At 36.6% G+C, this 25,389-nt stretch overlaps 4 protein-coding genes across 12 annotated transcripts; 2 read left to right on the plus strand and 2 right to left on the minus strand.

The window, feature by feature from the left end:
* The first annotated feature begins 3,692 nt into the window (after window positions 1-3,692).
* On the plus strand, window positions 3,693-7,667 carry LOC125213954 (acyl-protein thioesterase 2-like). 6 transcript variants are annotated; one of them, XM_048114774.1, is made up of 10 exons: window positions 3,693-3,744; window positions 4,451-4,542; window positions 4,665-4,779; window positions 5,692-5,728; window positions 5,861-5,930; window positions 6,086-6,190; window positions 6,702-6,852; window positions 6,934-7,031; window positions 7,173-7,266; window positions 7,360-7,667. In XM_048114774.1, the coding sequence occupies exons 2-10, from the start codon at window positions 4,518-4,520 to the stop codon at window positions 7,439-7,441; spliced, it is 777 nt and encodes a 258-aa protein (XP_047970731.1). In that variant the 5' UTR covers window positions 3,693-3,744; window positions 4,451-4,517; the 3' UTR covers window positions 7,442-7,667. The 6 variants fall into 6 exon arrangements, with proteins under 6 accessions (XP_047970731.1, XP_047970728.1, XP_047970733.1 ...); XM_048114771.1 differs by lacking the exon at window positions 3,693-3,744 and adding an exon at window positions 3,755-3,893; XM_048114776.1 differs by lacking the exon at window positions 3,693-3,744 and adding an exon at window positions 3,755-3,893 and having other exon boundaries at window positions 6,949-7,031.
* Window positions 7,668-7,838: 171 nt separating this feature from the next.
* Window positions 7,839-12,722, minus strand: LOC125213953. Of its 3 annotated transcripts, none has more exons than XM_048114768.1 (10): window positions 12,550-12,722; window positions 11,817-12,054; window positions 11,630-11,722; window positions 10,594-11,195; window positions 10,437-10,511; window positions 10,177-10,363; window positions 10,006-10,104; window positions 9,807-9,873; window positions 8,837-8,954; window positions 7,839-8,747 (listed from the first exon to the last, which is right to left on the minus strand). In XM_048114768.1, exons 2-10 carry the CDS (start codon window positions 12,036-12,038, stop codon window positions 8,156-8,158), a joined length of 2,055 nt encoding a protein of 684 aa, XP_047970725.1. In that variant the 5' UTR covers window positions 12,039-12,054; window positions 12,550-12,722; the 3' UTR covers window positions 7,839-8,155. The 3 variants fall into 3 exon arrangements, with proteins under 3 accessions (XP_047970725.1, XP_047970724.1, XP_047970726.1); XM_048114767.1 differs by having other exon boundaries at window positions 10,006-10,116; XM_048114769.1 differs by lacking the exon at window positions 11,630-11,722 and having other exon boundaries at window positions 10,006-10,116.
* Window positions 12,723-16,945: 4,223 nt separating this feature from the next.
* On the plus strand, window positions 16,946-20,030 carry LOC125216386 (G-type lectin S-receptor-like serine/threonine-protein kinase At1g11410). 2 transcript variants are annotated; one of them, XM_048118078.1, is made up of 8 exons: window positions 17,291-17,488; window positions 17,569-18,232; window positions 18,341-18,454; window positions 18,546-18,727; window positions 18,812-19,022; window positions 19,091-19,328; window positions 19,413-19,563; window positions 19,653-20,030. In XM_048118078.1, exons 1-8 carry the CDS (start codon window positions 17,414-17,416, stop codon window positions 19,872-19,874), a joined length of 1,857 nt encoding a protein of 618 aa, XP_047974035.1. In that variant the 5' UTR covers window positions 17,291-17,413; the 3' UTR covers window positions 19,875-20,030. The 2 variants fall into 2 exon arrangements, with proteins under 2 accessions (XP_047974034.1, XP_047974035.1); XM_048118077.1 differs by having other exon boundaries at window positions 16,946-18,232.
* Window positions 20,031-20,750: 720 nt separating this feature from the next.
* On the minus strand, window positions 20,751-24,432 carry LOC125212396 (probable disease resistance protein RF45). Its single transcript, XM_048112559.1, has 3 exons — window positions 23,258-24,432; window positions 21,392-23,183; window positions 20,751-21,089 (listed from the first exon to the last, which is right to left on the minus strand). The coding sequence occupies exons 1-2, from the start codon at window positions 24,270-24,272 to the stop codon at window positions 21,403-21,405; spliced, it is 2,796 nt and encodes a 931-aa protein (XP_047968516.1). The 5' UTR covers window positions 24,273-24,432; the 3' UTR covers window positions 20,751-21,089; window positions 21,392-21,402.
* Between the last annotated feature and the right edge of the window lie 957 nt (window positions 24,433-25,389).

Consider the following 25,389-nt stretch of genomic DNA (forward strand, 5'->3'; position numbering starts at 1 on the left):
ACCATGAGTACTTTTTTGTTATGTTGATTTATTTTAAATCCATGAGATGTATCTACGTTTGATTTTAAAGTTCAGAGTAAGAGTGTCCACAGTGGTGGTCCTCTTGGGCATGCCCAAGCCACCATTTCTTGGGCGAGCCCAACAAATTTGGCCCTTGCCCTCAAAACTTGGCGGTGGCCCTCCGGGCCATCAATTAAAATTATTTTCTAGCATTTGTTGTTAAATTTTGATTTTAGCTATAAACAAAATTATTTGCCTATAATAATTAAAACACATAGTGCATAGTTTTAAAAAAAAAAAAAATTCGGATTGCCCAAGGACTGAGGATCTCGGCCCTTGCAGTGGCGAGCCGAGTCACGCGCCCAAGGGCCTCGGCTAGGCCGAGAGCTCAGCTCTCTCTCATCCACCCCCCAGGGCCGTCTCCTCCTTGCGCCTCGGTAGTGGGGGGCCGCACCTGGGCCGACTCCGGGCCAAAGGCCGAGGCCCTTCTACTGTGAACACTCTAGTATCCAATCTCTTTTCTTCAATGAAGTAGAAAAATGAGTTTAAAGTGAATTAGGAGTACTGTTAGTCTTTGATTAAGCTATAGCACAAACTTGACCAAAATGTGATGTATTCAACATGTAAAGGATGAATCATTCTTTACATGAAATATAATACTCCCTCCGTCCCAACTAAATTAAGATATTTTTTTTAGACATACACAAAAATTAAGAAATTATATCAAACATATCAAGTGATGATAAAATTAAATATAAGAGAAAATAAAAAAAATAGTTTCTTCTTTTCGAAGACAAGAATGCACTATAAATCAGAAATGATTTCTTGTCAATCAAACCAAACACCTTGAATAATGTTAGAAATGTACACAAAAATATAGTACTATTCATGTAGTAATTAATAGAGTATTAGAAATCATTTCTTAAAAAACGCTAATGATAAATATATGAAATTGTATTATAGTAAGTATTTAACTGCTAAACTATTCTGAAATTCTGGTTACTAAAATAGTTAAGGATTGTAAATCTATAAAAGCATTCACTTTTGTAATGATAAATAAATATAACACTCCCATCATAGCATAGAATTGCCATTAGATAAACCGAATTTTGTAAATGACTATATATTTGTTGCAACTGAATTAATGTTCAAGAAAAGTGTCCAAATAAAAAAAGGAAGAGAGTACAAGTGTTAGTCTAGTGTTGACTGGTACTAAATTTATTTGACCAGTCTTTTTAAGTTTCTTCTTCAGTTGCAGCCATCTTATTTTAATAAAAATAAGGCTATTTTATGTTACGTAATGGTATAAATTTCAGATGTGGCCATCTTAATTGAATTCCCTGCAGCTACAAATTGAATTAAGAAGCACAACGCTACCTCTAGATATGTAATTATATGTTTTTCTTCTGATTTCTTCGGGAAATATTAGAATCATTTATTCTTTTAATGAATGACATTCATATGTATATATATAATATATTGTTCTCCTCTAATACATGGATACGGAATATTATGAAGTTCGGAGTCACCAAGATCACACTGTGAATATATAGAAAATTAATACTGATTCTTATTTATACAATAAAAAATCTTGCTACTCTTCAATCACCTCAAGAAGAAATCATACCATTATATATCCAGTTATTCACAGTTAGACTAAATAATATTTTATGCAATTATCCCATTCATTAACCCAAATAGTAAACAAAGTAATGCCGATCCCATAAATAAAGATTTTGATCTCAAAATTCAAGAATGTCTCCAGATTCTAAGTCAGATTACTGACTGCATACATGATATATCAAGATGAAGTTTTCAAAAAATCAAAAATTTATGATTTTATTTGAAGTACTCCTCATTTTAGGACAAATTAATCATCAAAACAGTGAGTCACTACTACTCCTGTCTTAAGCCAAAGCAATCAATATTAGGTCCAAGATCTGGTCTGTTAGTATTGGGCTAATGGGCTTAGGCCCAATCAAGTTATATAAGGGAAAATATTTATAAATAATCAACAGCACTTGAATTTTCAAAAAGTGCACTATTGATTTCCACCATATAATTATTTTCAAATATACTCCAAATTTCGCCGTATGTTGCAAATATGATATTAAAGATTAGCAAAGATTATAAACCAATCTCATGCAATTTGGTACCATGATAAAACTAAAAATTTAAATAAAAATATGTCATTAATATATAAAAGAGCATTTGCATGTATGTGATATATTTGAAGATGTGATCAGCATTCAAAGATTTTTACTTTTGAGTTGTGAAGCACAAAAGTTTGACAAAATTTACCACACAATGATGACATATAGAATTGCTGATGGTAAATTGATAAGATAAAGTTGTGAAATGTCACAATTAACCAAAAAAGTTAATTATATCCAATAAAGCAATATAAACTTATGACGATCTGCATAATCATGACTTCATGAGTTTCAATCACCCAAGACAAGTGTTTGTTTGTTTGTTTTATTATTATTATTATTATTATTATTATTATTATTATTATTATTATTATTATTATTATTATTATTATTATTATTATTATTATTATTTATTTATTTATTTATTTATTTGGAGAAAGGGATAGCAAAGGTTGAGCCATAAATCTAACTTTTTACTAGAAAGTTTATTCGCTTAAACATCCACAAAAGACTAGCATTTTTAATTATATACTGATTCTAGATAATTGTTCCTTTCATATCATAATTTGCAAATTACACATTTGAAGAAATATATTTCTTGATTCGGTTGTTTTACATTTTTCATATTTTATCTCCTGTTTAGTTTTTTATATATCTACAGTATTTTACTATATCAACATGGTAAATATGCTATACACGCGTTAATTGTGATTATAATTAATTAACTGTGGTGATAATTAAATTATTATTACTATAGCACCAAAAGTATTTGCATGATTACATATTCATTATTAATATTGTTGGTCATTTGGACAGCAAATTTAGAGAATATGGGACACGATGATGAGTCATCCTCGTCCTTTTATAAGACAAAAAAGATAAAACAGATTAGAGTAAATCCATTAGATTAGTTTTATGTACACTTTTACATTACTTCACACTACTTTTAATTTGTTCCAAATTTTACTTAATTATTCATAACAAGGATGGTTTGTCAAATATTCGTTTATACCTTTTTTTTTATCGGTTTGAGAGCATTCAACGGAGAATAAAGCAATATATGAATAAAAATATCTATGAAAAATATTAAAGCATGGATTCCAAATTTAAATTATGTGTTTAATTATACTGTAAAATGTAATTAATAACATTAATAAAGATAGTTCACACACATCATCTCTGCTTTGAAACAAATAAAATACTGTATTTGACAGCATTCTCTGATCAAACAAAATAATTCTAACTTCAAGAAAAGCATCAATGTTAGCATGAATCAACACGTTACACATCCAATCCCTCCAAAAAACAAAAAAGGAATTTAATTTTTATTTTATTTATGACAAACTTATCTTCACAAGGACTCACTCTACTTTCTTAATTGTAGTAATTTGAAGCTTTTCATTCAAAACAAGCTAATTATGATACATTAATCATAACATATATTCTGGGATTTGCTTGGTCTAAAAATTGTACTACTATGAAATTAGCACTTATTTTTTTTATTCTTTGCAATTTTGAAGTGGGAATACTACTTTAGTTAAAGAGAAGTACTCCTATGTTGATGCCCTAGAGCAGTTCACATGAAAACAGGGTAGGGTACAGTCCAGCCTCTAGACAAATAGGCAGACAAAAAGGAATGTAGAACCGGAAAAGCCTCATCACTTTATTGCATTGTTCAATAGTTACATCTCTAGAACCTCGCCTCCATATTATTAAAACTTCACATTTTCACACCGCAAGGTTCAATCTTTAGTCTTTACCATCTTCTATCAGAATTTTTTACTGTGTAATCTCACTTATCAGCTTATGGGATTTTGATATTTCTGCATTTCTTGACATTCTTGCAATAAAGATTCTTTTTTGAGCTGTTTTGTAACTGCATATGTGCATATATTAGACTACAATGAAGAGGATTAATGTTGAGTTTTGTCTTTTTGCTTGCTTAAATGAAGAAAACGGTGATAGCTTTTATCATTATTTTTTAGCTGGAATTGATTCTGTGAGAATGTGCACCGCAAAAGCCTTTTCGAAGTTGGTTTTATTGTGCTTTTCTTGATTTGTGATGGGCTCTCCTCTATCATCTCTGTGGTTATAAAGATTTCTGCTTTTTCTTTTTCCATTGCTTCCTTTTTTGTCTTGCTTTCTCTATCGTTTTCAGGGTTCCCTTATCTTTTTCCATTTATGCAAAGTGGTGTATGCTAAGTCCAGCCCGTGCACACTATTTTACATCCTAATTTCACACTTTGAAATTCAAATATAAATAACATGTGACAATGTGATCTTCATTCCATTGCTAGGAGTTCAGTTTCAATCACTCGGACACATTTTCTCGTGCATTGATTCGTTATAAAATCGAAACGAGCTATGAGCTTCAATAGCGCTGCTGGGGGTATGTTAACTTCTCTCCTTTGGTTGATTACTATAGTGTCTCAGCTATTTTTAGTCACATAATTTAGTGATTGTTACTAGTTACAGAATGTGCTATAAACACTTGTTTCTTACCATATATAGGTGGCCAATCATCTCGGACAACGTATGAGTTTGGAAGGACTCATGTCATCAGGCCAAAAGGGAGGCATCAAGCAACAATAATTTGGCTACATGATCTTGGTGATAAAGGGTCGAGGTATTATGTCCTCTTTCGTTCGTTATGTGATTCATGTTGTTGATAGGAAGTTCCACTATTTAATGGTGATAATTACATTCATCTTGAATTGCATGAATAGTGTTGATCAGTTGTGTGAATTCCGGTTGGTCTAATCTTTGTACTAATCAAACTACAAGCATGTGACTAATAAGCAAAGAGTGCATCCTTGTTGTGTTATGGAATACAGTTCTGTCCAGTTACTGGGGTAAATGATCGGATGCCTCGAAGTTTGAGTTTTTACTCGTCTATTCTTGCATAGTCAATATGACGTCTGTGATGAGGATGTGTCGTCTAGTCTTTTAACCAAGTCTACTACTAATTTACTATGTAGAAGGTGTAGAACAGGGGACCACTAACTCACTAACCACAATTTCCCACTTTTAAAAGCATTAAGCATTGTTTGTATCCATCTGGATATTTGATCACAGGCTGTAAGTTGTTGTATTTTAATTAAGAATTAGCCTGTCTGAGGATAGGACTGTTGTCTTAGTCTATCATTATACTTAACCGCGTAGTCAAATTGTGGTCCCAAAAACTATGTAAGTTTCCACACTATGGAGATATAGATACACGAACTTTTGGAGCAAGTATAAACTCTTAACTCGCTACAAGTTTCGGCTGTATGTTGTCAACTTGATTAAAAAATGTTCCAGAGAATGATCTTCTTAACTCATTTTGTTATTCAATACTACTATTCATTCTTCCTTCTAGACTGGTGTTGCTTACTTATGTGTGAGCCAATGGATGCTCAAATATCAGAGTCAAGATATATTAAAATATTTAACTCTGGCAACTTTTTTAAGCCTCAAGTGATGGTTAATGCAGTGTTATGCATATTCTTATTGTCGTTGCTGATCCACTGTGATTCTAATTTTATTCATGTTTTTGCAGCTGGACTCAGCAATTGGAAAGCCTTCCTCTTCCGAATGTGAGTTATTCGATATAATTCAAAGTCATCCCTTGTCTTTCAACATCTGTGTGATGCAACAAATAATCCGATCCCTTTCTAGTTTGAAATAATGTTGTTTGTCTCAATTTGAAGTTTAAACTGATAATGCAGGTAAAGTGGATATGCCCAACTGCTCCTACTCGTCCAGTTTCTTTATTTGGGGGATTTCCTTGCACGGCTTGTAAGATATTATTCTTTACCCTATAACCATTTCGAACTTCTGCCACTGGAATTTCTATGCTGCTGCAAGCTCTAAATCAGTGGTAAATAATTTCTAAACAGTAGATGGTGGATTTTCACTCTATCGAATAACATATTTATCTTCTTGACTGGCAGGGTTCGATGCACATGATCTTTCAGAGGATGCACCCGACGATTTACAAGGATTGGATGCATCAGCAGCACATGTTGCTAATCTCCTATCAACAGAGCCTGCCAACAGTAAGTTTCTACTTCTAAGCATCATAAATTTTCTTTTAAAAGGATAATATGTATAAGAGCTTGGTTAGAGATGAAATAATCAACAAAACACTGAAAAACAATATCAAACTATTGGCTACAATTGTATATCATTGCAAAAGGTGTTTGGCTTTCAAAAGGGTGCATGTAGAATTAAGACTGTCATTTAGTTTTTTATTTTCTAGGTGGTTTTCCAGAATTTGTGTGCCTTTTTTCCTATTAAATTTGCTCCTTTACTAGAGACGTTTCACGATGAGCACATTTTAATCATTAAATTGTCCAGCGAACTCATTGAAGAAATGCTATGGTCTAATTTGGAAAGGATTTACAACAATCTCCCTGGTTACATAAGTTTAACATGCACAAAAGGATCTTAGTCGGAATTAGGAAGATATCATGACTCTACACACAACTTAAACTATTACTTTTATGCATTGATTTCAAGTTGTGTACAAAATGCTGATGCATACAACTCTTTGCTACATATTCACAGTCAAACTTGGTATTGGTGGCTTTAGTATGGGTGCTGCAACTGCTCTTTACTCCGCCACATGCCACATTTTTGGTCAATACTCAAATAGAAACCCGTACTTAGTTAACTTGAGCTGTGTTATCGGCCTCAGCGGCTGGCTTCCATGTTCCAGGTACAACTCCCTTTCTCTGGCCTCAGTGACAACACATTTTACATAGCATAAATAATCAACATGCTCTTTTGCACTCAACAGCTATTTGTTTTCTAGGATGTTAAGGAACCGAATCGAAAGGTCTAATGAGACTGTAAGTCGTGCAGCATCATTGCCCATTTTGCTTTGTCATGGATCTGGTATGTATGATTTATGTTTACTCGCTATCTCAAATGTTCAACATCCAGTTTGTTTCCCACTGCTATACCTGTGTTCTTGTTATCTAAACTACAATTTCATCATGAATTATTAGTTCCTATATGAAAGAATCTTTGTTGCAGGGGATGACGTTGTGGCTTATAAACACGGAGAAAACTCTGCGCGTACATTAAGTTCAGCTGGATTCCAGAACCTAATGTTTAGATCATATGGAGGGTACAGATACATCCAAATCTATTAACCTATGTAACACCGAGTTAGCTAGCTTCTTGTTTCGTCCCAATGAATCTTATGTTTGCATTCATGCAGGCTCGGGCATTACACCACCCAGGAAGAGATGGAAGAAGTTTGTCGCTGGTTAGCTGCACGATTGGGGCTTCAGGGATCGTAAACTGAGAAATCCGTGAGGCGGTTTGGGGGTATACGTGAGAAGAAATCAAAATAAAACATTAATAGTTATGACAGGTTGAAGAAGTATTATGAATAGGATAGAATACTGTGTAAAATAACAGTGTGTTTTCCTTTGTATTCCTGGTGGTGCATTGTGACTTTAATGTTTGAGATAAAACTTTTGCTCATTCCCATCTAAAAGTATTTATATTTTTGCTTTTTCTGTACCTTTTATGGAATCTGAGTTGCAGCTTATTTTGCATTTTGCCTTCTAGTAACTCTATGTTAGTTATTGGACTAATTTCATGATTTTTGTTTTACTTAAGGCAATCTTTTGATGTAAAGTAACAATTTGAACATAGAATGGCAGAAACATAAATAGATAATTTGCATCACAATTGCATCAATTGTTCCCACCTAGGGCCTTTATTAGTGCAGTAAAAGGTCTATGAGTTTCCAAGAAAATAAGTTATGGAAAGATATCATAAACAATCCACAATGTAGTTCAAGTAAATTAATCTGGGGCAGAATTTGGGAGCCAACGCTCTAACCACAATGTTTAAAGTGTGCATCATCCGATAATTAAGCTCTTCAATGGATCAATGGAATGAATAGTCACAGCTCTTTTGAAGACTTCCTTCAGACATTAACCATGGCACCTTTTGTATCTCAGTTTTGATCATCTATGGCTGGAACCATCTTGAAGGCTATCTCTCTATTGTGGTGCGCCTCTCTTGGAACCTGCGCTTGAGGGTATGGATTTCAGAATAAACTTGCGCCCGGTTCTCAGGCCATTCAGGGACAAACCAGGCCCATGTCGCAGAGCATGAGGAGGGGAAACACGTTTCTTATTTGGGGAGCTTGATTTCACAGCATTTTGTGGTGCATGACTGTCCTTCAATATATCCGGTGTATCATCTTGCATGCTGTTGGATGGCTCACCATCAAGGTCGATTACCTTCAGTTGTCTACTTGCACTAGACTGGGCCATAGGGGTGCCTGGTGACCGAAGCAAACTAAGCGAACCAACAGGAGAATAGTGATTGGTACCTCCAGGAATCCCTTTCTTGCCAGTTTGGTGGCGAACTGATGAGAATTCACCAGGAGTTTCTACAGTGTTAAGAAACAATTCCTCCTGGGAAGATACTACATCCAGATCTTCCAGAGCAGCTTCTGAAATCATGGAGTTGTCGTCTAAGTTTATAGGTGACAACGAGGTCATGGCATTTGGCGTTACAGAGATTACACCAGATTCAGGTGACTGGAAACACCGTCTGGGACGCAGACTTCCTTCTCGGACATCCTTCCTGTGGTCGTGTATGTGCAGATAGTAAACAAGGCAACTAGTGGCATATTTAAGACGTCTCCGAATATTATTTGAGGAAATCATACTTACTTGAACTGTACTGTTGGTGTTTGAGGAGTCAGCTCGGAATGACTTGAACCACCATTTGTGCCATCTGTTGTTTCAGAAGTGCCTTCCTTGTTCAAGATATCCTTTTCCAAGCTATATTCTACAGAAATAAGGGATCAAGTGAATGAGCATATTTCAACTTTTCCAGCAATTGAAAAAGTTGCAAGAATTTGATCACTTAATTGTACTGATACAAAAGGTTACTAACTATCCATGTCAATCATACAGTTGTCGAGCTCAGTTAAGACAAGCAGAAGACACTTTACTGAATGCATACCCAATCAAACTTCAGTCCACATATGTACTAAAGTTGATTCCTTCATTGAGGCTTAAATACCTATACATTTGCTACTCTTATTACAAGGACAGTAACATGGTGAGCAAGGCAAGGCAATAAAAATGAAAAAATATCAATATATACTAGCACTTGTGAGAGAAGGGGATGAGTGGCCAAAAGTGAGAGTTTATTCATCTCCTATAAGGTTCATGTGATGAAGGGCCTGGTTGAAATAGGTGAAATAAGGTTCATGCGCACTCCCATGAAAAAAAAGTAAAACGAAAATAATGGAAAAATAATCAAATATTCTATCGATCAAGTATGCATGCTATCTTGGTGCATATTAATGAGTGTACATCAAGTGTGCATTTCATAAACAAGTGATACACTATCCATCTTAAGATTGTATAATGCCCCCGGTGCAAGGGACCGTTGAGATAGGGCAGTACAACAGACTCTTCCAGCAACTATCTAACATCCGTTTTTGTTTTGTAAAAGTAGCCAAGCCAAATTATTAGTTAAGTCCATTCTACTATATATTAAATCCCCAAGCATTCATTGGGAGACCAGGAAATAAAATGATGGGAAGATTTTATACTTCATTAGAGATTTAACATGGATATGATAGCTTAGGATTACATCACTAGGAAATAGCTATATAGTCCAAAATCATACCTCCTTTTCGTCCGTGCACATTTTTACATCCTTCACATCGGCATCCATCTGAGCAACCAACATTTGACTTCTCCACAGTAAACAGACGTATCAATAACCATAAACCGGGGATATAGAGTTATGGCAAAGGAAAATAGAGACATAAAGTAAAAAAAGGAAATGCTCTTGTATGTTAATGTATGAATACACGACTACTTACATGATAGCACTCACAGTACTTCTTGAGACACATGGACTTCTTGCAATTGCACCCCCTCTTATGCCTTGCCGAGGAGGGTGTGAGGAGTGTTTCATCTTCCTGTGAAAAAATCTACATTTTAAATATTATCTTACATGTATTTCAATCACAAACAATATTGAAAATTAATACCCCAGGACTGCTTGCAGGTGTCTCAGTGACATGTTTTACAATTTTCGGCGCAAATGCAAGAGGATTCCGTGATTCAATTTGTTTCCGTGACTCAATAACTTTGTCCTCATATTGGGGTCTGTTGTAGCACCCTTGGCAAGCACACGATCCCGCACAGTATAACCCAGCAGCAAAGCAATCACAATACCTGCAGAAATCAAATTACTAATGGGTCAACTGGTGGCTGCAAATAACTATACACAGAGCAGTGAAGGACTTACAGCTTTAGGCATTTACTCTTCCTACAATGGCACCTTTTGCAACCATCACCATCATTGGAGTCGGAAGATCTCTTCCTGGAAAATTAACAAAGATTGGTCCCAACAAAACCGTAAGATATATACAAGTGGAACTGAACATGATAACAAGTAAGCCTACCTTTTCTTTTTGGGGTTTGAATTGAGTTCCTCTGAAATGTCATTTGTGTTGATATCAGTATACACCCTCTTGTTACCTTGAGCTGATTGGTTGGCTACAGGTCTGTTAGAAGATTCAGTAATCACAGAAGGTAAAGATGCAACAGAATTAACTGCTGCAGAGTCATGGATTTTAGGCCCACTATCATCAGTGCATGCTGAAACATTCTCAACAGGAGAGAATACTGCAGAACTTTTTGATGCATCAGAGAGATGAGAGTTGATTGTGCGTGCGGACTTCGATCCTTGTATGCTGAAGTTAAAGGTCTGAGCAGATTTTGTATGCACTATTGCACCTGACCCAGCTTGCAAAACATTGATGATACTATTCAGGTGCAAGCCAATACCCGAAGGCTTGGGAATATTTACAGTATCATTCCTACTTTGAGGATGCAGAGGCTGATTTTTCTCAGTCTCTTTCCCCTTGATGGGAGTGCATGGTATGTCCAAAGGTGATTTGGAGCCACCACTATTCGAAGGACTTTGGGTTGGCCTACTTATTACAGTATAAGGATTATCTTCGAGTTGGAGGCTGCGTCTATCCATCCCATGGTGTTGAAAATCCTGATCAATTTCGTAAATTTCTAAGATTTTCCTTTGTACTAGAGTGGACAAATATGGACAAGCAATATTAGTGTTCATAAAAAGCAAGATTACATAAACAACTACTGAAGCATAATTATTTGCAGTTAAATACTTGCCTATAAACTACTATTGAAACGGCTACTGATGCATAAGTATTTTCATTTGAAGAAATTTGCGTATCGGTGCTTAATATAGCATTTGAAAACACTTATATACTTCACTTAGATTTTTCATGACTGTCGTTCGAGATTGTAAAGAATGCACGCACACAAGATTAGACTCCTCGAAGTGAAATTTACTTAAATAACAAAACTTGCTATGTTTGGGTCAAGATATTTTGAAGCATCGTCAAAGTAGCCACAACGTTTGATAAATCGGTTTATTTATTTTTCCTTTAGTAGCATAATTCAAACCTCAAGATTATTTTGAGCTTCCTCCGAAACTGGTCCTATGTGGAAATAAGAGGATTGATTCGAGGCACAAGTTTGCCCTACTTCTTCTACATTCTGCAATTGCAACTTATTAGGTGATGAGCAAACTACATAAACATGAACTTTTAACATTGCAAAAAATGGGTGAATTTGTTGGATTATTCTCGACCTCAGTCATCGAATCTTGCTGATTTCCCAACACTTGATATTCACGAAACTCAGATTCAACCATATGAGAATAAGAGCTAGATATGGTGTCTCGTGCATCAGTTTCTTCTCCACCGACAACAATCCATCCATTTCCCTCATCTACCTCTTCAATTCCCCTAATTACGCCTGCAGATGAGATCGTTACATCCTCACTGGATAGTTTTGGATCACTTGAGCCCATGTTTACAACAACAGTCCTGATCAAGTAACAAACAAAAAAGAAAGAAGTGTCATTTCTAAATTCTGATACAGCAAGCTCAAGCACCTCATTCCTAATTCCAGCATTGTTTTACTTCACATAGCATTTCAAATTAATATTCAAAACCCAAAATCCAGCTCAAACATCATCTAAGCAGATCCCAATATCATCTCACAACAATCCAATGTAATGAAATGATACCTTCATCAGCCCCATCCCTCAAAACCAAATCATTTACTTAATCGAAAAACATTAATAAAATCCCAATTCAAGAATAAGAGTCCCCTGAAATGACAAGAACATGTCTCAATTTCACCCAAGAACCGATCTTTACTGGCATCTCATACCCTTTTTCTCAAAAGCAAACCAACACCATCATCTCTAAGCTAGCTCAATCAACAATCACACATAATTAAGCTAGGAAAATATACAGAAAAATTCAAGATAGATCCACAGTGAAATGAAGGATAATCTGAAGAGAAATTCGAGGTACTTGAGCAGTAAGAGTTCCAATTGTGGTGGAGGCAGTTTTGGAATGTTCAGGCAAAGGCCCTATTTTCCTGAAACCCTAATTGCAAGCTCAGATAGATGGTTGTAGCCTTGCATTTTCCACTTATTTTCCATTTTAGAGATCTCTGGAGTCAAATAAGCAAGTGATATACACACAGCATGATTTCCTTTTGTTTTCAACACCAAATAAATAGATTTAATTGCATTTCGTGTCGGAAGATTAAAAATAGAAAATAATTAAATAATAATTAATATTGGGATAGACCGGTTTTAAATTCAGCCAGACTTCGGCGGGAAATGCCTCGTGTGGAGGTTAGGGCTCAAGTACCAGCTGTCTTAAGCCCATTAGTATGCTGTGGGCTTCTGTGTAGACAATCAGCCCAAAACTATTGCTGGATAGGCTTCAAGGCCCAATTATTAATTAATTTTAAAATTAATTATTCTCTGGATACATTTCTTATTTGCGATTTTATACAGATTATTTTATATGTTGAATGAAGAAAATAAAATTTTTAAAAAATACCCCCTCCATCCATGAAAATTCGTCTCGGTTTGACCGGACACGGGTTTTAAGAAATATAATGGAAAGTGAGTTGAAAAAGTTAGTGGATTGTGGGTCCTACTTTTATATATTAGTTTTATAATAAAATGTGGGTAGGAATGAGTTAGTGGAATATGGGGTCCACTACCAAAAATGGTAAAAGTGAAATGGGACAAATTTTGGAGGACGGACGGAAATGGAAAACTGGGACAAATTTTGATGGACGGAGGGAGTATGTCAATTAATGTGGGACATTTAAAAAAGAAAAATGTGTCAATTAGAATGGATATTATAGCACAAAATAAAGTGAAATAGTGTATGCTTAAAAGTTTAAAATGGGTATTATAGCACAAAAATTTGTATCCCTTACAAACATGCTTAGATCATCTCCAATCATACACTAAATCTCATTTTTAATGTAAAAAACTACTTCAATAATACAGCAATCTTAAACCTATTTTATATTTTTGTATAGAACAATACCAAACATTGATGTAAAGCAAAAATGATGAGATATATACTCCAAAATAGTGTAAAATTTAAATTTATGTAAATGATTGAAAATGTCGTTATATCTATTCTACCTTTTATAACTCTGCCTTCGTAATCATTTTTCTATAACATTAGTAATCAAATTGATCTGAAATAAATGCACATATTGTTTTTATTTACTATATCCGCACATTATTCTTAAAATATTTAAGAAATAAAGTAAATCAAATACTCCTATTATTTATTTCGTAAACTATATCTAAAACACACACGATCCTGATCCGGACAGTCTAATTTTCTTGGATATACTGTAGTGAATGATATATTTTTTTTATTTGTTTGGAATCAATTATATAATTAAAATTAATCGACAAAATTAATTTTGAAGACATTTAATAAGACACAGAGAGTACTAACTTTCAACGTTTCAAAAAAATATTCATAAGGTGCGTGTTTTTTCTTTTAAAAAAACCATTATTTTCGTCAAACAATTAATTTATGCCCCACTTAACATTATTAGACAGCAGAATGATGAGACCGAATTAATAGGTGGATATACTCTAATTAAGATGGATTTTTGGTCAATCTACCTAATAATTTGACTAGTTCGATTCATAACTCTAACGCCAAATACTTTTTTGCAAATTTGGGGTTACGACTACTATTAACGGTTTACTTTATCTTTCAGTTCATAAATACATTGGATTTATTCTAAATTTCAATGGGAAATTGGCTCACAACATTAAACACCCACCATCAATTCATAAAATACATTGGATTTATTCTAACTGGTATCCCACGGTGCGATGCACGACTCATTTTCTTTTATTTAAACTTGTTTTATACTGTAAAAAGATTTTATAAATTCATAAAAATATCATGAAATCTGAAATCATAAATATATAAAATAAAAAATATTTATTAAAAAAATATAAAATCACGTATAATTTAAAACACTTTTATACAATAGCAATTTATTGTACCAATAAAACTCATATAACCAAATAAGTTTATAAACTAAAAATTGCACACAAATCACGTATCATTTAAATCACTTTTAGATCTATACTATAAAAGATCAATCACAAACACATGTCAATAAAAACAATGTATAAATATATATTAGAAGATAGGAAAATCGATCAAAATTATCAACAAAAATACAGCAAACTAGCATGGAATATACAACCGATATCAATATGCATGCATTTAGCCGAAAAACAAAAAAACTGGTTGCATACCCTAATAACATACCCCGCATCGCCTACTTCCCGTGTAGCTGCTACCACCCATACCATGTCCAGGAAAGACAAATGAATAAGTGCTGCCACCAACCTAATATTCATATAGAGCACTATAATCAATCAAAATCATCAACAAAAATACAGCAAAATAGCATGGAATATACAACCGATATCAATATGCATGCATTTAGCCGAAAAACAAAAAAACTGGTTGCATACCCTAATAGCATACCCCGCATCGCCTACTTCCCGTGTAGCTGCTACCACCCATACCATGTCCAGGAAATGCAAATGAATAAGAGCTGCCACCAACCTAATATTCATATAGAGCATTATATGAAAAATTTATACATTCGACACTTTGCAATAGTACATGAAGAAAAGGAAAAAATAATCACATAATTAAGCTCGACACTTCAAAACATACATCACTTCCACCATAAAGACCTGCAAGGAGAACAACATAAATAAACAACACGATTGATGATCAACCATGATCAACCATTAAGAGTAGCAGTATTAAAAGAAAAAAAATAAGGTAAACAAAGTATAAAAACATATGTAGTTCACAGTTCACATAAGCAACTATTAAAGTTATAAAAATAAGAATTAAAAATTCCATCTTCGAAATCATCCTGCAATTGCAAAGTCAGAACACAAATATGTGTATAAATACAAACCCTCAAAAATCAATAAAACAAAAGGAATATAATGCGAGCACATAGAAAAACGATTGAAATTGAATAATTGAAGAGATAAAAAAGGGGAGGAACATAACAGAATGTGAGAAAATCACCATCTTGTAGGAAATTTTCTAGTACAAAATTAGGCCAACCCTTTTCCAAAAACCAACAATCATTCACCTTCTTCACATCAACTTCCCAACTCATCTCTCTTTCCCCTCACATTATCCTGCATCTTGTCGGAATATTCTTACCAAATTTATCGACAAAATCTGGAGGAATTCTCTATTGTATATGCAAACAAATTAAGGAGAAATAGAATTATTAAAGCATTATTATTATGAAAGTTAGTGAGTGTGGCAATGAATGTCATTAGTGGATAGTTAATCAAGAAAAAAAATGAACAGTCATAGTATTAATATTTCATTTAAGTTACATAACATGATATTTAAATTTAATAATAAAGTAAGTATATTAAAATTTTTTTTTTTATACTATCAATGGTATTCATGTAACTATTCCTAAAACTCCCCTTTTATATATTTAAAGTTAGTGAGTGTGGCAATGAATGTCATTAGTGGATAGTTAATCAAGAAAAAAAATGAACAGTCATAGTATTAATATTTCATTTAAGTTACATAACATGATATTTAAATTTAATAATAAAGTAAGTATATTAAAAAAAAAAATTTATACTAACTATTCCTAAAACTCCCCTTTTATATATTTATAGAATTTCAAGGAGAATTTGACAATTTTGGATAGCAATTTCCTCATAGCAAAGACATTGTTGAGTTTATTTCAGTTCATTATCCCATGATGGAATCCGTCTGTTGTGCATTTTAGCCATTTCATTTCGAGCTCAATATGTTCGGTGAAATGCTTCTGAAGGTTGAAACCCTCTACTCCTACTATGTAAGTATAACTCTAAGTAAACCACTCCACTTAAACTTAATTTCTGGATGGTTTTACTTTACTTTTAACATGTACTGACGCTGACTTTATTTGGCAGTCAAAATTTTCAAAGTGGATTTCTTGAAATGCTAAAGATATCACAGAAAATCATGCAATATCTTCATTATTTACTTGTACTAAATTGAAATGCAACAGTGTTTAACTAGTCAAACATTAGAACGTTTCAACTATATCATATTTTAAAGCTAGAATATCATTATCTTGTAATAGTGTTAATCCTGTGGAATATTTTTCTGCTTGGTTTAATATAGATGCAACAATAAGTCAGCATCTCGTGTTTATGAATATACTAGTGTTTTTATCATTTTAATATCTTATATGCTGTGATTGAAACCGAAAGGGGGAGAAGAGGAGAATGTATGGTTTAGGTGAAGCAGCAAATACAAGTGATATTTGTCCATTTAGTCTAATGTGGGCAGATAAAAAAATGGTTTTGACATTGCTTCTTGACTTTGAACTCTTTTTTTGTTAATTATAGTGCACTCGTACCTATCTCTTCTACATTTGTTAAAAAAACATAATCTTTTGCTGCAAGATCGAATTTTTATCTCATATTCATGATTTTGATCGCGCTTGCTCAAACGATGTCGATAAGATATGCTGCGTGTTTGCTATTCTTGCTCTCTTCTGCTTGGTTATCTAACGCAGAAGATACAATAAGGCCTAATACGGTGATGAAAGAGAATGATACTTTAGTTTCAGCTGGTGGAGTTTTCGAGCTGGGATTTTTCCAAGATGCAGTTTCAGGGCATGTGTTCTTGGGGATTTGGTTCAAGAATCTTGCTAAGAAGAAGCCCGTGTGGGTGGCGAATCGCGACAATCCGCTTGAACATCTGTATGCAAATTTTCAGATCAGGGACGACGGCAACTTGATCGCAACAGACAGAAAGCAAGCGCCTATGCTTGTCAACTATGGTAGGCTTGCAACAAGCTCGAACACCAGCGCTACGCTTCTTGATTCTGGCAACCTCATTCTCAAGCAGGAAGGTGTGATTATATGGCAGAGTTTCGATTTCCCAACTGATACCTTACTTCCCGGGATGAGACTTGGCTGGTTCCGATTGCAGGGAGCTCTGCCGCGACGCCAGGTTCTGCTGTCGTGGCTGAGCCCTCAGAATCCCTCCCGTGGCACGTTCTCGGTGGGGACCACCTACAAGGATTCAAGAAAGGTGGCTGTCTGGAACAGAGATGTCAGCCACATGGATGTAGGCTGGCTGGAGAGTGATGGATTTAGGTTCATTTTCAAGAAACCATTTTCTAGTTTCAATTTCAGCTATACCTCTACCCTTCACGAGAGTTACCTCACTCTCAACACCGTTGATGGCTACGACATGTCATGGCTGGTGATAGCCTCGACTGGGCAGCTCGACGAGTATGCTCTGCAGGGAGGGAGGCTCTCCCTCATGCGCCACGACTTGTGTGATGCATCTGGGAAGGAGGTGAACGCGACCGTGTGTTTGGTTGATGGGGCATCCAGGGACTGTCCGGATGGGGATGTGTTTGTAGCGGTGAATGGGTCCGTGGCGTCGTCCATGTTGGCTTTGAATGTTTCGATCATTGATGACTTTGACGACTGTGAGCTGACTTGCCGGACCAACTGTTCTTGCGTGGCTTTCGCCTTTGGGGACGATTCCGGTTGCTGGCTTTACTATGGAAGTAGGAGTGATGTTGATCGCCACAGTGGGAATGGTGTTTTTCATGTTCGGAGCATTGCAGCAAACAAGAAGCAGGGTAAATTTTTCTTGATGTTATATTGAAATGTAGAGAAATAGTAGTGGCTATGTTCTTGTTATGATCCATGTCATAACTTCTTAGTTTGAATCGTTGTTTTTCGGTTAGGTGGAAAGAGAAGGAGGCTGGCAATGATCATCCTTGTGAGCTCAATTGTTCCGGTGATTCTAGCAACTGTAGTCTTGTGGTGCTTCAGACGACGCCACAAATGCATCTTTGCAGGTTTTAAAATTTAAACCATCTTCATCTCAGAACAAGTAGAACTGATGAATTTTCGATGTGATTTCTTGACTTTTTGTGTGGATTTTGTCAGCGAACAAGGTAACAGATCCTAAAGCTGCAACTACTATTGACATATGGAAAACCAACGATGTTGAGTTCATTGGAGAAGGGCACAACTTGACATGCTTTTGCATCGATACGCTTGAGAATGCAACAGACAGTTTCAATGCGGAAAACAAGCTTGGTGAAGGCGGCTTTGGACCTGTTTACAAGGTGAAGTTTTTCCGTGTTTGTTATTGTTCTGTTGAATTATTTTCCCACACCAGAGTGTTGCAATCAGTTTCTCTATCGTTGCAGGGAAAGCTCCCGAGTGGCCAAGAAATTGCGGTGAAAAGGCTTTCAAAGCGATCCGTTCAAGGAGCCAAGGAGTTCAGGAACGAAGTCGCAGTAATCTCAAGGCTTCAACATAGGAATCTTGTCAAACTTCTTGGCTGTTGCATTCAAGGGGAAGAATACATATTAGTGTACGAATACATGATCAACAGAAGTTTGGATTCTTTCATCTTTGGTATGTATTCAAGAATGTATCTCGTCATTTGCAAAAATCTGGTAGCTGAACAATTTCCTCTGTTGCAGATGAATCCAAACAGTCATTAGTGGATTGGAAGACTCGGGTTCAAATCATTGAAGGGATCGCACAGGGCATTCTGTACCTACACAAGTACTCAAGGCTGAGGGTCATACATCGCGACCTCAAGGCGAGCAACATCCTCTTGGATGGTGGTATGAACCCAAAGATCTCTGATTTTGGCATGGCCAGGATTTATGGTGAGAACGGAGCTCGTGCAAAGACAACCAAAATCGCAGGCACCTAGTAAGAAACTCATGTTCCAAGTGTGTTGTATGGAGTTGCATTTTTCTCGAGCATTATGCATAAGTATTGTTTTTGTGTGTTCAGTGGTTACATGTCGCCTGAATACGCTATGGATGGCAATTTCTCGGAGAAATCGGATGTGTTTAGCTTTGGCATTATAGTGCTAGAGATCATCAGTGGCAAGAGGAATATTTCCTTCTTTGAGGCTGATCACTCTCTGAATCTGCTCGGCTATGTAAGCTTCGATAGTCACTCATTTTTTCAGTTTCGATAGTCATGGAAAAGGAAATGATTTTAACATGAAGGGAAATGGAATCTAATTAGGCATGGAAGCTGTGGAAAGAAGGGAGGAGCATTGAGTTCTTGGATGCAACGCTGCAGGCTGACTCATGCGCGGCTAGTGAAGCAGAAAAGTATGTCCGGTTAGGGCTTCTGTGCGTGCAGGAACGAGCTGCAGATCGCCCGGACATGCCGGGTTTTGTAGCAATGGCTGGCAATGACGTAGCTGCTCTTCCTCTGCCTAAACAGCCTGCATTTTTGAGCTAACAGGACTGTACAGTTGATGCTGTTTTTTTATTGTAATTGTGCATATCCTTTTGCAAGGTCAACATAGATTTAGACGTAGATGTATCATATATTGAATTCTAGTAAAAGGGAATTCTTTTATAATTTTTTTGAAATAGTCAAGCTCTGATCCAGCAATATTTGTAATATAAGTAAGGTAAACTTCTATGAGATTTCTTGACCAATTAAAAGGTGTCATCCACCATTATTAACCTAATCACATAGTATGACATAGCATAAATAACTTGATAAAATATGATATAGTCACAAAAAAAAAATATAAAGTCTTATTTTGCTGACAATAATTAAAAACAGTAATTAGACCAACCACCTTGGATTAGGATAGAGTCATACTCCCTCCGTCCCCGATTAAGAGTCACACTTTTCTATTTCGGTCCGTCCCCAATTAAGAGTCACATTTCATTTTTACCATAAGTAGTAGTAGGTCTCACATTCCACTAACTCACTTCACTCACATTTTATTATAAAACCAATATAAAAAAATGGGTCTCACATTCCACCAACTTTTCAACTAACTTTTCTTTACATTTTTTAAAACTCGTGCCCGGTCAAACTGTGACTACTAATGGGGGACGGAGGGAGTACATCTGTGAATGTGATTCATGTTTAATTTTACGCTCAATTCACAATGATACACCGTTATTTCAACCTATAAAGAACATGTGATGTGATTATCTGGAGTTGTGAGAAATAGATTCAATTAATTATATACTCCTAATCATACTATAAAAGTTAAAATAGTCTTTAAATGATAAAGTGTCGAATATCCTATAAAAGTATAAATGATCGAACTTAAACTATGCTCAATCAAGCAATTCAATACAAACCACATTCAACTCAGACAAAATTATACTTCTTTCATTTTCAACATTTGAAGTATTGCAAATCATCAATTTCAATTCAAACACAACAACACTTGATATTCAAAGCAACTACACATAAACATACTAACTATGAAGAACACTCAAGAAATGCAACGACGACAAGAATGAAGTTGGAAAGGGAAGGAATTCAACCAGAAACACTAGAAAAATAAAAATAAACAGAGATACCTTCTTACAATGAGTTGAGCTTCGTTAAATCCTTACCCAGGAATGTACCCTTTAGATAAGGGTTCCTTTAAGCACCATAAGTGGTAGTGATAATTTGTTATTCTCAAAAGAACCAATGATCAATCTGTAAATCAGCAAGAGTTCTCTTGTTATATATGAACACAATTGAATGAGTATCATCTCATCAGTTTCTTTATGATTATACAACTACTACTTAAATGTATAACTACCAAGTTCACTATTAGGGTGTTTTAGTTCATTACAAAGCTGTTTTAGTTCATAACACAGTTTTAATTGAAATACGGAGTGAACCAAAACGCCATTATAGTTCACTATAAAGGCGTTTAGTTCATAACACTCCAAAAAAAATCTTTTCTTACGTGCTACCCATGTTTTTTCGATATGAGAATGTGCGAAATGAGATACCTGTGTGAAGACTACTTGTAGATAATAATTGAAGGGACATGACGGACTTTGTGGAGATCATCTCCTGATGGTGATACCCTTCTTGCCATTTCTGGCATTCGTTTGATTACAAGAGACTTGAGCGTAGAAATTTCACTTAGTCCCTCTGGAAGCATCTCTAGACGATTACACCGAATGAGTGTTAACTGAGAGAGAAGAGGCATGGCTCCTGTCTCCACTCTCCACTCGCTCAACCTTGGTAAACCCATTAATGCTAGCTTCTTGAGGCGAAGAAAACTGTTTGCTGGACACACCATCTCCTCCCCAATAAATGATTTCGAATAAAATCGCAATCTTATGAGGCAAGGAAGCTTCCCCAGTATCCCCATTGGATCATCCTCAATCTCAGATCCCACCAGATCCAAACACCTTAGTTTCGAGCCCATCAAGTTACTACTCCCGCACTCTCCTAGCGCGTTCCCTAACTTAGGCCTACTCACCATTTCATCAAGATTGGGACATGTCAAAGCCATCTTCAGCATTAGCTCACTTGTTAGGTCGCAACTGGCTTCAATATGAAGAGAACAATGCATAAGCTTGTCCCAGTTCAAAATGGCATTCATGATAGCTGACAAGCTCTCGTTATCGTGTACTTTTGCTACAAAGCGTTGGAGATTCTTCATTCTGTCCATACATTTTAATTCATGATATCTACTATCGACGCATGCTAGAGTCTCCAACCCATCCACTCCCTCATCCAATATCACTCGATAATTTCCAACCGTTTCATCTCCATAAGGAGGAAAAATCAAGTGTTTCAATCGTAGCAACTCATTGATAGCATTTGGAACTTCAACATTAAGTGAATCTGATAAATCCAGTGTATCCATGAATACAAAGTTCCTAATGGATGGGGGTAGGCTATCGAGTTCACACGCCTCTAGACGCAAACATCTAAGGTGAACAAGATCAGTGATACCTCTCGGTAACTTTCCTCCTGCAAATTTGAATCTCACGATAACTAGATCTCTCAGCAATTTGAATTTCCGAAAATCAAGTATGCTTTGTTGAGGAAACTCAACAACATTGGATTCTGTGAGATTTGATAATTGAAGAGACCTTATATGTTTGCTAGTACCTCCTCCACGAGGGACTCTAAGCTCGTGCTCCACTTGGCTTCGGAAATGGATAACCAAATGTAGTATTTTCATATTCAAGGAAGCTTCGCGTAGCAAGGTACTAAGTCTACCACCTTGATACTCCAAAATCTGCAGACCGAAATCCTCGCTCTTCCCCAATTTCAGACATAGTTCACGCACAACGTCATGAAGTTTGCATGTACTCCTATATTTTCTAGCTCTACTTGCTACATCATAATAATCTTGAATTTCAACTTGAACAATGGACCTGGAGACCAACTCACTTAAGTAGAGCTCAGCGATGTCCGTTAAAGTTTCATCCATGTCCCCAATATTCTCGTGTGAAATCATGCCTTGTGCTATCCACATCCTGTATAGACGCACAACAGATATGGTTTCATCCTCATCGAGTATACCCATGTAGAGAAAGCACGGCTTCAGATAATACGGCAGACTTTCATAGCTTAAATTTAGCACATGCTCAATCTGATCTTTTCCATCCCTATATACCACATTTTTGATGTTCATATTTACCGATTCCCATTCAGCCATGGAATTTTTCTTTCCCAATACCCCACCGAGTAAAGAAATTACCAGTGGCAAACACCCACATTTCTGCACCATTTCCTTCCCAATTTCCTCAAATCTTGTACTATTATTTTGCAATGCAAAATCTGCATATCAAAAATCAATTGAGTAAAACAAACATGCAACAAAAAAGCAGAATGAAACTAATTAACTAACTGACCTGGAATGTTTCCTTGGGGAAATGCTTTTTTCTTGAGCAGTTGAAAGGCATCGTCCACATGTAAAAGGCCATGTTGGAGTGCCAATCCGATCTCTGCAACGCTCTCCTCCCGTGTAGTCACCAAGATTTTTGTCTCCAAATCTCGGATAATGAACGGTTGCTTCAACTCATCCCAATGAGAAAGTTGCCAAAGATCATCCATAACAATGAGGCATCGCTTCTCCCTTTGTATCTCGCGCAGTCGCTCAATCAACTCTGAGTCGCTGCTTTTTCGCGTGTCAATATTGTCCTCACTTTTCTTAACCAGCAGCTGCCTGAGAACGTCCTCCCAGACTGAACGACGGTCGCATCGCTGAGTAATGCAAACCCACGCGGTGAGATCAAAGCCGGCTGTCTCGTGGTAGAGCTTCTTAGCAATGGCGGTCTTGCCTGAGCCTCCCATCCCCCACACGGAAATAACCCGGGCCTCTGTGTCCCTCCCTAGGCGACGAACAAGCTCCTCCACCTCATCCTCCATGCCTATGAAGCAATCTCCCATCTCGTAATCGGGGAAACTCTGCTGCCTCCTTGACATGGAGCTTCTTCCACCCTCCCCGTTATTTGGATTGCTGATTATGCTACTTGCTACGCCGGCTTGCTGCATAGCCTGCCTTATCCTGTCCAGATTTGATGTAATTTGTGAAATCTCGGAACCTGATCGGTGGAGATGTACCAAAATGCAGGAATATTTGCGGACACACTGTGCGAGGCCAGTTCTAGTGGTGGTTTGATAAGCTGCGTGTCTTTCGATGGCGGATTGGGATTGAAAGGCAAGATCTCTGATCTCGGAGATCCAGTTGGAGACAGTTCTGCTTTCATGGCGTCTTCTGTCTGCGTCTTCGAGGAAACACTTGATCTCTTTCAGCTGCCGCTCCAGCTCCTTCACTTGATTGCCCACACCAGCTAAAAACCTCGCCTCTTCCAATGTCAAATCATAGATGGTTTCTAGAGCCACGGACACGATTGCCTCTGCCATCTCAACTATTCCAACCTACTTTGATTCTTTCAAGAAACAAGGAATCAAACAAGTTAAGCAAGAGATATTAAAAGTAGCATGCAAAGCAAAAACATATTTTACGAGATATGTATATTTAATTAACAGATGCTACAATTATTGCCGCATAACGTCCGATTAGAAAAAGAAAAGTTTTCTTAGCAGGTAAGTAGTGGCTTAATTGTTAATTAGTAGACGCCTCCCTCTTTTGGCTTTTACACTAACAACTTCCTTTTTCTATTTGAACAATGAATAAAGTGGGAGAATTAGGTCCGTTTTCACTTGTAACAAACAAACCCAATAGGAAACGAAAACCAAATCTGAGAATTTCCGCAACCGAAGTCTTTTCATTTTTCATAAAGTATTAAAGCATCAGAAATAATATCATGGTTAGCAAATTCCATTGCACCCATCTCTTACCTAAGTTTGTTCCTTGACGGAGGACCCAACGCCCACTTGCCTCGTGTTTTAGAAAAGAATCCAAAATTTTCTAACTTTTTCTACTCATTTTCCATTACAATTTCTTTATAGCATCCACTATAGGAGAGCCGCGGCTCGTGGCTCTCCCGTGGCCCAGCCGCGGCCCCCTATAGTGCGAAACATGGGCATTTGTGGCGGGGGGTGCCCATGAGAGCGCCACTCACGTGGCCTGGCCACGGCTCTTGGGCGAGAGCCGCGACTCCCCCTTAATTAATTAATTATTATTATTATTATTATTATTATTATTATTATTTTTATAAATACCTAAAATTCTACTCTTCTTTTTAGGGATTCGGGACACGGGAGCTTTCCACCTCCCCAACACTGGAGATCGAGTCCCACCCCCCCTCCATCCCAGATGTGGAGTCCGCCATCGCCGGCGCCGTGGCAACAAACACCCCAAAACCGGGGTCAGTCCCCCACTTATCAGCAGAGATATGCGGGTCGTACCCAACCGGGGTCGGGCGACTACCGACCCAACATGGACGCGATAAACTTCCCGTCTCAATTCCAATCCTCCCCATTCCAGACTAGTCAATCTCCGCTGACGAATCTGATAGATTCACATGAGAAGAATTGATGGGGACACCGGAGACCCCGACGACCGGACGTGTGGAGA

The sequence above is a fragment of the Salvia hispanica genome, chromosome 3, assembly GCF_023119035.1.
Source record: "Salvia hispanica cultivar TCC Black 2014 chromosome 3, UniMelb_Shisp_WGS_1.0, whole genome shotgun sequence".
In the NCBI taxonomy this organism is placed as follows: domain Eukaryota; kingdom Viridiplantae; phylum Streptophyta; class Magnoliopsida; order Lamiales; family Lamiaceae; genus Salvia; species Salvia hispanica.

Coding starts and splice junctions, on each gene's coding strand:
- LOC125213953 (XM_048114767.1), bottom strand. CDS start 12,038: ATGGGCTCAAGTGATCCAAAACTATCCAGTGAGGATGTAACGATCTCA. Junction 11,723..11,816: donor AGCAAGATTCGATGACTGAG/GTCGAGAATAAT, acceptor TTGCAATTGCAG/AATGTAGAAGAAGTAGGGCA. Junction 10,364..10,436: donor AAGAGTAAATGCCTAAAGCT/GTAAGTCCTTCA, acceptor TGATTTCTGCAG/GTATTGTGATTGCTTTGCTG.
- LOC125216386 (XM_048118077.1), top strand. CDS start 17,059: ATGATTTTGATCGCGCTTGCTCAAACGATGTCGATAAGATATGCTGCG. Junction 18,728..18,811: donor GCTTTGGACCTGTTTACAAG/GTGAAGTTTTTC, acceptor CTATCGTTGCAG/GGAAAGCTCCCGAGTGGCCA. Junction 19,329..19,412: donor ACCAAAATCGCAGGCACCTA/GTAAGAAACTCA, acceptor TTGTGTGTTCAG/TGGTTACATGTCGCCTGAAT.
- LOC125213954 (XM_048114774.1), top strand. CDS start 4,518: ATGAGCTTCAATAGCGCTGCTGGGG. Junction 5,931..6,085: donor GGGATTTCCTTGCACGGCTT/GTAAGATATTAT, acceptor CTTGACTGGCAG/GGTTCGATGCACATGATCTT. Junction 7,267..7,359: donor ATGTTTAGATCATATGGAGG/GTACAGATACAT, acceptor GCATTCATGCAG/GCTCGGGCATTACACCACCC.
- LOC125212396 (XM_048112559.1), bottom strand. CDS start 24,272: ATGGCAGAGGCAATCGTGTCCGTGGCTCTAGAAACCATCTATGATTTG. Junction 23,184..23,257: donor TCCCCAAGGAAACATTCCAG/GTCAGTTAGTTA, acceptor TTTGATATGCAG/ATTTTGCATTGCAAAATAAT.